The 11,325-nt window shown below is 54.7% G+C and overlaps 1 protein-coding gene across 3 annotated transcripts in view; it reads left to right on the forward strand.

Moving 5' to 3' along the window:
• Window positions 1-11,325, forward strand: part of MYT1 (myelin transcription factor 1) — a 72,709-nt gene that overhangs the window by 21,056 nt on the left and 40,328 nt on the right. The window contains exons 2-4 of one of the 3 annotated variants that reach the window (XM_006167102.2): window positions 376-476; window positions 7,700-7,754; window positions 8,730-8,760. In XM_006167102.2, coding sequence (XP_006167164.1) covers window positions 7,700-7,754; window positions 8,730-8,760 — 86 coding nt within the window. In that variant the 5' untranslated portion in view covers window positions 376-476. Of the gene's footprint in view, window positions 1-367; window positions 477-7,699; window positions 7,755-8,729; window positions 8,761-11,325 lie in introns of those variants that run through there. The other 2 variants (XM_027767710.1, XM_006167103.2) reach the window with 2 other exon arrangements.

Below are 11,325 nucleotides of genomic sequence, written 5' to 3' on the forward strand. Positions count from 1 at the left end.
TAGGGAACCAGCAGTTAGCGTAATGGCTATGTCGCTGGACTTCCACGTAGTCAACCGCAGTTTGCGTCCCGGACCCGGTGGCTTAGAACTCACGCCCGGCGCGTGTGCATGCGTGCCCAAGATCCCGGGAGGAGAATGGAGGAGAAGGGATTGCGGCGTGACCATCCTCCCTGGGGGGTGATTTCTCGCTTTCTGTCTCTATGTCTCTCTCTGTCTGTCTGGCGAGTGCACGCGCCCTATAGTGAAAACCTCTCAAAAAAAAAAAAAAAAAAAGGAGGCGTGTACAGACACTGTGACACTGTGTCAGAATGTGACTGATTCCCACTGTCTCCACGAGGGCTCCTTTCCTGATCTTGTATCTTTTCAAACCTTCAGAAAATGAGTTCCAGGGTGAACTGCTGAATCAGAGGTGGACACACGGAGACAAGGCCAGCAGCTGCAGGACTTCGAGACTGCTCCTGGGTGGACACAGCAAGGTGAGGCTCTGAGGGCAGTCCCTTTCTGGGCCTCACCCATGCACTGCCCATGTGAAGCCTCCTCTCAGCTCACAGGCACGAAACATGAAGCAAAGGTTACTTTGAGCCTAAAACCATCAACAGTCTGGCCACTTGAAAATTAAAGGCTGAAACATGACTAGAGTAAAATTGCAGTGTGAAGGCACAGCCTGTCTTCGTCCAGCTCCTGTGTGCGGTGCAGCTCCGCACTACACCTCGGCCTCTTCTCTGTCTGCCTCACCTTTACCTGTGCAGGCTGAGCGCCCCTTCTGGTCTCTCCCTTCAGGTCTGACAGCAGACTTGGTTGGAGGAGCTCGAAGTCCTCTGACCTTGTCTTACCGCAATCTTCTTAGGTGGAGGCTGAAGGTGCCCACCCTGCTCAATCTGTCTAGGGCCCCTGGTGGAAGTCCTGGCCAATGGAGATCTGGGCCTCCTGCCTCCCTGGGGACACCTCAGCCTTAGGATGTCACATCTGCTTGCAGCTGCTTTTCTCTATTGTCAGGCCTCTAATTCTAGAACTTCTCCGCAGCAAGCTCTGGGTGAGGTCATGTCCCCAGGGTCAGGGGACCCTTGGGGGTGGAGACAGAGGCTGACCACAGACTCTAGGGGCAGCTGTTCCCAGATATCGAGTTCTGATCTCTCATTTTATTGACTCATGAAGCTCTCCGTCAAGGGTCCATGCCGTGAGCCCAGGCCATGTTCGCCAAGTTGACTTTGGTCCAGGTATAGAGGGGATGCATGGGTAGCTTGAGGTGGGCACTTCATGTAAGAGTGCTGACATTTCACTCTTGAAGCCCAATGTTTGTGACTCTGGGGGCACATTTTCGTGGGTCTGTTAGAGCCACCCTGCGAAACACGTCCACTCATACTGCTGTCCCACAAGGCTGTCAAAGATCTGCTGACCTCATGGGAGCCAGAGGCCCAAGCAAAGCTGTGACCCTAACCCTAACCATAACCCACAGGGCTGCCAGTGATCTGCTGACCCTATGGGAGCCAGAGGGCCAAGCAAAGCGGTAACCCTGATCCTTTGTTTAGGGTTTTGCTATTTCATTTACCCCCCTTCTTTTTTGCATTAATACTGATGTTCTAAAATGTTGCATTGAACTATTATTTGTCTTGGTCACTGAGTTTCTGCCCTCACTCCCTTTACCCAGTCCCAGCTCTGAGGACCCACAGAGCTGTATGGGCACGAGACTACATGGCCATGCAGCTTACTCAGTTGGAGGCCAGGCTTCTGGGTGAGGTGCTGCCTGTACTTTTCTGACAGTGGATCAGGGTAGGAGGATTTAAGTCTTCCACACGGTCCAGGCATGACAAGCTCTAAGAGCTTGTGACCTGCTGTGGACAACGTACGATGCTGACTAATCTCTGGGAGTGGGGCTGGGAGCTCACACAGCACTGATGCTTCTAACTGCTCTAAGATGTACTTTCCTCTCGTTGGGAGGAGAGGGCCTGGGTTACTTTTCTGAGGAGAGAGCTATGCTAAGGAGTGGGCTGGAGAAGGGACAGCTGGCTGGAAGGAAGGCAGGGCTGGCACAGGTGTGGTCTTGACAGGCGGCAGGAAGGAGCAGCCTGGGTGAGTGTGGCTGCGGAGATGAGTGTCACACATGGCAACGCCAGTGCCAGCCTCCCGGGCCTAAGACAGGAGATGAGTGAGGTGGCAGCAGCATGGGAGGGCAGTGGAGCGGAGCCCTGTGCAGGAAGGAGACGCTCGCGGCCTGTGTGCCAGTTCTGGTTCAGCACCAGCCGTGTGGACAGCTCAGACCTGTGAGAAACTGCTGTCGGGACACTTAGGTGGGGGTGTGAGGGGTGCAGGCATCCACTATGCCCTAAACCCTGCTCGACCTTGAAGAACAGAACAGTTGGGGCCAAATCACACACAGCTCCGCGGATGGTGTGGAAGTGTGGGTCAGGAGGAGGCGGCTGCGTGGACGCTCAGCCCTGCCACCGCGGGGGTGGCTGGGTCAGGGGCTCCTAGAGAGGAAGGAGGTGCCACTGGGGGGGATCTTTCTGGCCGTTTCATGGATGTTGCTGGATTCTCTCCCAGATGAGTGGAAATTTCATTTATGCTGGAGTTTTTAACAGATATGGTTGCTTCATCAGAATATCCATTATGTGACTGCAACTTTTAATTTTGGGGTTGGAATGAGCCAGGATCCCATGCTTAGAACTGCCAGGAAGAGGCTCCCCTGACACGTGTTATTTAACATGTGTTAAATAATGCCGTGTGTGGGCCCTTTCCATGCCCCAGGGAGGAGGCTGGTCTATTCAGCTGCAAGTTGGTTGCACAGGGGGTGTGTCGGGGAGTTCTGACGCGCAGTGGGACACTCCCAAGAGGGTGGGAGGATTGTCATGGCGAGGACCCCGGGATACTGTGATGACTGCTGGGTGGCAGAGGCTGGCTGCGGCTGGAGGATGGAAAGCAGGGGTCTTGCAGCTCCTGAAGCAGTGGGATTTCTGTGCCTGCTCAGCATGGGGACTGCACACAGGTGCGAGTTTCAGAGTGAGGGACAGAGGGATGCTCTGGGAGGGGGGCAGGGCACATGTTCCAACGTGGCTCTTTACACAGTTTCTCTCCTCGGGGAGGAGAGGAGGCCACCTCAGGCCTTTGGGGTAGGGACCGGACAGCTGGTGTGGCCTCTCTGGACACAATGAGAGAAGAACCAAACTGCTGTCCCCTCCCTTTGTGCCCCTTGTCCCCTCCTCACCTCCCTGGAGAAAGGGGAGATGGCTGAGGTGCTGAAGCAGTGAGCCCTGGTCTGGCAGGTGACCGCTAGCTCTCTCACCCCCTCACCCCCATAACTAGGCCCCTTTTCTGGGCAGGGGCTCCCTGTGGTCCCCTGGGAGTAGGCAGAGGCTCCTCCTCTTTGTCTAGATTTCCGGGAACAGAAGTGTTACACAAGAGGCTCAACCTTCTCACGGGGACGCTATTATCCAAATAATCTTTTGGATTTAAAAATTTGTACTAAGTCCATTCTAATTCTCCAGCTTTGTTGGTTATTGGAATGCATTTTTTAAAGAATTATTTTATTTAATTTTAGTCATTGTCATTATTTTATTTTTTCGAAGTTGACCAGAGACAGAGAGAGAGAGAAAGAAAGTGAGAAAGCAAGCTGCTAGGTCTGGGACTCAAACTGTGGTCAGCTATGTGGGAGTCCAGCTGCCCTATCACCATGCCACCTGTTGGCATCTGCATTATTTTTTAAAATGAGACACTAACATTTCACTCCCTCCAGCCAGGGCTGGGGCAAGTGGCCCTACGGTGTTTGAAGCCTGAACCTTGAGCTGGAGGCTCCCACAGGCTGCTCTCTGCTCTGCTCCCCTGCCTTCGCTCTCACTGTCCCTGTCCATCTGTCTGTCCACCTGCCCATCATGTACAACCTATACCGGGCAGCTTTGAGCAGGGGTGTGTGATGAGCTCCTCTCAGACAGGGATGAAGCTATGAGGGGGCTGAGCAGGTCCACCATGGAGGAAAGTGGGGAGATGGCACTGGCCACACAGCATGCCCCAGCTCCTGGCTGGGGACTGCCCACCCTGAAGTGACCCCTAATGTTCTCACACCTTCACTGATGGGCTTACCTCCCCTCTCCCAGGCTGTGAAGCCCCTTGTCCTTCGAGCTCCCCTAGAGTAAAGAGCAAGCTTTGGAGATGCGTGGGCTGCTGCACCTGGGAGCACCCCGAAGAGGTCCTGGTTGTTGGTGCAGAGGACAGGGTGGGGGGTGCAAGGGAAGCCCATAAGGTTCTGAAGTCCCTGGGAGGAAGCATGAAAAAAGAGTGAAAGAGAAGGAGAGAGACAGAGACACACAGAGATAGAGTCAGAAACAGAGAGACAGAGAGAGATATGTGAGTGAGCAAGAAAAAGGTGGGAGGAGCATCCCTCTAGGGACCGCGCGATGTTCCTGGCCTGGCTGGGGGAGGAGGCAGGCACCAGCGGCCTCCGGGACTGAAGGAGAAGGTCAGCACAAAGCCTATGAGGCCTCATGGAAATTCTTAGACTCCAGCCGTCCTAGGAAGTTGAGTTCCCCCGCTTTTTTTTGAAGACTGGAATGAGTGGTTCACTACTGGCCATGTTTCTGGGTTCTGAGTATTTCTTGGAACTGCAGCCCAAAAGTCAGAGGACTCTGCAGGTTCTGAGGCTGCTTCTTGCATGTGCTTTTCTGGTTTTGAGTTTGTAAATGTCCACATTAAGCAGGGAACTTAATTTTGGCAAGGGCATGACGCAGGTCTGAGAAAGCGGCTGGTCTCCGTAGCACACACGTCTTAGCGAGAGTTGTGCATGTATATATATTTGAGAGGTTTTTGTTATAGGGCGCACGTGCTCGCCAGAAAGTCAGAGAGAGAGAGACAGAGAGAGAGAAAGCGAGAAATCACCCCCAGGGGGGATGGCCATGCTGAAATCCCTTCTCCTCCATTCTCCTCTCGGGATCTTGGGCATGCACACACGCGCCCGGTGGGAGTTTAAGCCACCAGCTCCAGGACTCAAACCGCAGTGGGCTACATGAGAGTCTGGTGACATAGCCTTTATGTCATCTGGTCCCGAGAGTTGTGCATATTTAAAAAGAGCTCATATGACCAACCTGGACTTTACTCAAAGGAAAACAAAACAGTACAAAGCCAAAACACCCTCTTGCGTGAGACTGCTTCTGTGCAGCGCTGAGAGACCAAGCCGGAGCAGCAGCTCTCAGACAGGCTCCCGGCAGGTGCACCTCGGTCAGTTTTCCCCTCCCCACAGTCTCGTGGTTTTCTTTTGAAGGCAGGACTGTTGAAATATTAATTTGAGCTGTAAGACACCTCCCCATGGCAGAATGAAGTTGTCATTGGGGAAACAGAGAGTAGATATCGCTGGCCCATGGCGAATAAGCAGGTGAGCTTGGCCTGTCTTGACAAAAGGACTTTTTCATTCCCAAGGCCAGAGGCCATGGAGTTATTTGTGGGCTGTACAGAAACGGGGACCTGGCTGGTTTGTAAAGGCTTTTAGAAGAGAATGAATCAATGAGAAATTGAGAAGTGTCTCGTTACTTTTCATCAGTGAGCTACCCTTTAGGGCATGATTGCCACTGTGCAGTTGTGGCAGAAGTCCTGGGGGCTTGCCGCGAAGCCAGTGAGCGTGGGGAGTTGGGATGGCACTGGGCACAGGCTGCCCCGGGGACTGGCTCTCCACCTGGCACATGGGGCCCCTGCCTCGAGGCAGGAGGACAGCGGGGCTCACCACTGAAGTGCGTGGGGTGTCTGAAAAGGTGCACAGCACTGGTTAACCACAGCTTTGCCCAGAGGTTTCCGAAGCAGCTGACACTGTTAGTTCCAAACACCTCAGAAATCTAAGTTCCCAGCTTTGTTGCTGATGCCCCAAGTTATCTGACTCTTACAAATTCATTCTCTTATGAAAGAGCCTGGATTTTCCACCTGTAGTTCAGTTTTCTCCCCTTTAAAATCAAAGCTACATGCACTGAAGAGAACTCGTTACTGACCATTCGGTGCAGATAAAGGGAAGGGAAGGTGCTCAGCCCTGAATGCCACAGCTGTCAGCCCCATCAATGGTGCTCAGTCTGCAAGCAGCCCCGTTACGCATCCCTGCAACCCTCTCCATTCTCTGCTCTTTGAATAATTTATTTGCAGGAAACCCAAATTGCCAAGGCATGCTTTAACCTAGCAGAATGCTTGCCAATTTCCTTTGGGAAAACTGACAAAAAAAAAAAAGCTGTAGATGGCATTCCAGCTGAACGCAGGCGCCAGTCAATGCATCAGCCCCCTGCGCGGCCTGGCTTGGCGTCGCACACGGGCTCAGTGCATGCAATGTTCGAAAGCTCGTAAATGTGATGAAGTCCCTCGGACACCTGCTTCTCTCTTCACTTTAAACGTAAGCCATTGGTCCATGGGGAGCCCCGCTTTAAAAATAGAAGTTGCAGTAATTGTCCTCTGTTCTCCTGGAGGCTGCCGTAAAGCCGGCTCGCACACTGCAGCACAGCCCGGAGCCGGCAGTCCCAAATGACCCAGGTTTTGATTTTTTCTTCCTTAACAAATCACATAGACCATGATACGATAGCGCTGCCACGTAACGCAGTTCACAGATGTCATTGTACTGGCTGGGGACCGTGCTCTGCCTCCCCAGGCCGTCCTGTGAGTGCATGCCGTCTTGTGAGTGCAGGCTGTCCTGTGAATGCCGTCCTGTGAGTGCCATCCTGTGAGTGCAGGCCGTCCCGTGAGTGCAGGCCGTCCCGTGAGTGCCGTCCTGTGAGTGCAGGCTGTCCTGTGAGTGCATGCTCTCAGGTCCCAGAGCCCTGCTGAAGATGGCCCGCCCCTGTGGCCCTCCCCTCCTTTCTTCTGCACTCCCAGTTTCCTTTAAGCAACCTCTCTTAGGGAACCTGGCCGTCCTGCTGTCTGTGGCCTGGGACAGGGTGGACTGGTGGCTGCAAGCCCTGGCCCTCTCCTCCCAGATTTCCTAGGAGCCAGGAGTACACCCTCCCTGGCCAGAGGGCCCATGCTTTGTGCATCATGGAGTGGTCAGGGTTTCGCCTGTCTGCCCAGACTTGTCATGGGAGGGCATAGGGTGAAGAGTCTGTGTGCTGACCCAGGACCTCTGGGCCCCAGGCATGTCCTTTCCGTGGTTGCCGCCCTTCGGGACCACTCTGGCTCCTTTACAGGACAGTGTTGTAGCAGGGTTCCAGTGCACGCAGGTCAGGGGCTGGGAGTGTAGGTGCCTGGAGACACTGGTGGCTCGGCAGGGCAGTCAGATACTTGGGGTAAGAACACCTGTTTCCAGCACGCTGGCCCCAGGGTTGTAGGGCTGAGTGGGAGGGAGGACAGCCGGGCACCCTGGGGCCGGAAGCAGTCCACTGAGCCGCTCATGGCAGTGGCCTGTTCTGGAGCCTTCACCAGAGGCCTGGTGTCACGGATCACTGCCGGGCTCCCTGGGCAGCCCTGTTCAGTTTTTGTTGGCAGGTGCACGGCTGAGTGCGGTGGGAGAGCACAGCAGGCTTCAGACTCTTGCCAAAGGCAGGGACAGGAGAGGCGGTCTCTACCTGGCCTCTCCTCCCACAGCTCCCGCCTGCCAGTTCTATGGCCCCTGTTCTGTGAGCTCACCCTCGGTCATTCCGAGCCACTGAGTCACCTTCACCATCACATCTTGAGCTAAAAAAGGCCAGACGTCCCTGACAGAATTGCTGGCTGGTTTTCTCATGAACATCGTAGTTGTTTTCTCTTGCAGATGAACTCGGACAATGATGAGAAGCGAGCTCGCACACGATCGAAGGCCTTCCGAGGTGAGTGCTGCCTCCTCCTGAGCTGTCCGTGAGCCTCCGGCCCCGGGCTGCCGCTTCCTCTGAAGCTGTAGGTGCTCCTTTGCCTGACAGCGTTCCCCCGAAAAGCAAGTGCTTGCAGCCAGGGCTGAGGTGCTGACTTCCTAGTCCCCACTTGGGCACCTGGGGCCTCAGGCTCAGCCTTTACCCTAAAGGCTGCTGAGGCCTGCAATAGCTGCTGTGGGGCCTTTGGAGCAGAAAACCCTGCCTGTGACAGAAATGAGGACAGATGACATCCATGGAGCAGGAATGGCAAGCCTCAGCCTGGGACTGATCTGTCTGGAAATGCTGCCAGCCCTCATCACCTGCCCTTTGCCTTCCTGATGGGTCGTGCTGCTGCTAGGGGTTGGGAGATTGTTCGGTTGTGTGGACAATGGGGTGAGGAGGAGAAGGGGGTGAGCCTGCTTACTCTGCCTGGGCTGGGTCCAACCCCTTGGCCAGCCTCACCTCCCTGTTATTAGGGTCTTCCCGTCAAGTCCCAGGGAGCAGCCACGAATTCCAGTCTCTCAGGTGTGCCTGCCCTAGCTGAGCCCTGACATCTTTGAAGTCAGTCTCACCACTGAGGGACCAGCCACTTGCCCATCTGTCCTCTTCTCTGTCCAGCTTGACCTGGGGGGTCACGTTTCCCTCCAGAAGCTGACGTCTTTCTCCAATGAGAAAAAGAGCTGTCACCCCTGGCCCCGAGGGCTCAGAGGCGGTCTTAGGTGGAGCATCGTTCCACTCTGTGAGATGGGAGGGTGTGCAGGGAGCATGTGGCTGGGAGCAGCTGACCTCGTTGACCCTGAAGGTTGGGGAGGGTGAGTTTGTTCTCACTAGGGCTACCCCCACCTGTCCTCGGCAACCCTGTAGCTGTCTCACTTAGTCTATGTGCTAAGGCAGCAACGCTTTTATACCCTAACCCACACACGCTCCTCCTGTTTCTCTCTTTTTCTTCCTCAGGACCCCCAGAGACCACAGGCACAGACCTCAGGTAAAAAGTCCTCCTGTTATCACCAGGCACCATCCCTGTGCCTGTGACCCTGAGAAAACGGGGCTTGGGAACCAGCAGTTAGCGTAATGGCTATGTCGCTGGACTCCCACGTAGTCGACCGCGGTTCGCGTCCTGGGCCCGGTGGCTTAGAACTCACGCCGGGCGCGTGTGCGTGCGTGCCCAAGATCCCGAGAGGAGAATGGAGGAGAAGGGATTGTGGCGTGACCATCCCCTCTTGGGGGTGATTTCTCGCTTTCTGTCTCTCTGTCTCTCTCTGTCTGGCGAGCGCACGTGCCCTATAGCAAAAAAATCTCTCACCCCCCAAAATTAAATAAATAAAGAAAGAAAAAAAAAAAAGAAAAGAAAACGGGGCACTCCCCGAACGCTCAGACACCCCTGGGCCCTGCTCTCCCTCAGGAGCTGTCTTTTTCCTCGCTGTGTCTTACTATCCTCACTCTTCTCTGTCCTTGCCTCAGCGCGAGATGTCTCAGACTCACGGCAGGACACTGAGACCCAGGAACAGAGAGAGCTGAATTGTGTGCCCAGCCCAGGGTCATGGGTGGGAGGAAGAAGATGGAATCATAGCCAAACCAGGCCCCGGGCCAGTGTGCTGGCCTCAGTGTACTCAGAGATGCCACCTCGACTGTCACCCTAACCCAAACCTCCCCAACCTTCCGCTGAAGCACAGGGCTGGTTGAAGGGTTGAAGCACTGAGGAGTCAGGGGTCGTGGTGCCACGTGATGCTCTGAGGGCCTCAGGACAAAAGCAGGGGAGCAGATTCCAGAGGAGGTGCCACCTCCCGCAAAGTGTGGCCTTTACCTGGGGACTCTGGGGACAGAGGTGGGGGAGTGCCCAACAGAGAACAGTGGGCACGAGAAGTAACAGATGAAGTCGTGGAGGACCCTGGGAAGGCAAACTCAGAGGGCTGGTATTCTTGGTAATTTTGAAAGAGCAGAGGAAAATGATACTTAAAATAGATTTGCTTTTTTAAAAAATACACATGATCAGTTATTTAATTAGGTTCTTGGCAAGAAATTTGGAACACCAATTTGTGAGCATAAACTCAATTTGGAAGGGCAAACATGGATTGCAGGTAGCCCTGGAGCTGAGGAACAGCTTTGATTTTTGGTAGAATTTGCAAGTTTATAGTTTTCTGATCAACCTTGTGCAGCTCTGTAATTTTGTATTTCTCCTTCTGTGTGTCAAAGATCTCACCTTCCTGGTGTCTGGGTTTCTGCAGCTTCTTTTTCTTGAAGTAAGCATTGGTGATGTGTTTTGGGATTTCCACTTTGCTAATAGCGTTTGTGGAGTGGCGATGACACATTTCTGGGGCGTCCTGTGCAGTGGAACTCGAGCGAGGACAAGCGGTCCAGTCACAGGAGCGAGCTGCCGCTCAGCTGCTTCAGGAAAACACTCTCTGGCTCTGTGGCGTCCAGTGAGGACGGTCAGCGTGGTCCCGGGAGGGATGCTGGCTCGCGGCTCTCTCACAGGCCGACTGAAGGGGTTCCGTGGCTCAGCGGCTTTCGAGGCACATCTGCAGTGGGATGATACCTAGGCACTTGCAGTTTACCCACCCGGGTACCACCTTGTCCCCACCAGCTGCTTTGTGACACTGGCAAGAACCTTCTCCTTTTTCTTTTCGATCCTGGGTTCAGTGGCTGGGTGCTTCCTCTTGTACACGGCCTTCCTGGATCCATGGCAGACAGGAGTATCTGCCGATGCCCCGGACTAGGACCGGCTTCGGCTGCAGTGGGGCTTCCCCTTCTTGGGCGTTTTAGCCTCGGCGTCACCCTCTTTAACTCTGCCGCTGGCATCAGCCTTCTTGGCTTCAGGTTCCTCTCCTTAGTCTCCTGCTCGGCAGCTCCTCACCTGCCACCTTGGATAGCAGGAACGAGAACTCCCATTTCTTCCTTGAGCTTTCATTTCATTTCTGTGTTTGTTTTTAAACACTGACTTTCTAGGTTGGGGCTTTTGATTCAGGGGGACCGCCCTATCCCTGAGCTGTTCCTGCTGGTTGAAGTTGCGTCTCCTGGTTCCCTCCTGCAGCCCCAGGGCAACCTGCCTCTGGGTGCAGAATTCCCCTCTGCCTCTCCTTGGTGATGGGATCCATGGTGGTGCTTTCCAGGCTTCGTGGTCTGATGGCGCCCTCTTCTGACGGTCCATGCAGTCCAGGTTGTGGAGCAGGCTGATGGCTTCGGTACAGCGTGGCCAAGTGTCCTCGGTGTGGGGCGCTCCTCTCTTGCAGACCCTGAAATGTCCCCCGTGTTGTCTCCCCACCCCGTTGTCAAGGGCTTTGCTCCGAACGTTCAGTTTGCCCTTGGAAGACTCCGCCAGCTATTTTTCTTAAGTTTTTACCATAGGGCACATGCACCTGCCGGAGAGAGCCAGAGGGAGGGAGGGGCAGGCAGGCAGAGAGGGAAAGTGAGAAATCAACCCCGGGGATGGCCATGCCATAGACCCTTCTCCATTCTCCTGGGGTGTTAGGCATACGCTCACTCATACCAGGCGTGATTTCCAAGCCACTGGGTCTGGACCCACACGACAGCCACCTGCTTGGCGCCCAGC

The sequence above is a fragment of the Tupaia chinensis genome, unplaced genomic scaffold (genome assembly GCF_000334495.1).
Source record: "Tupaia chinensis unplaced genomic scaffold, TupChi_1.0 Scaffold144472_1, whole genome shotgun sequence".
Taxonomy (NCBI): Eukaryota; Metazoa; Chordata; class Mammalia; order Scandentia; family Tupaiidae; genus Tupaia; species Tupaia belangeri.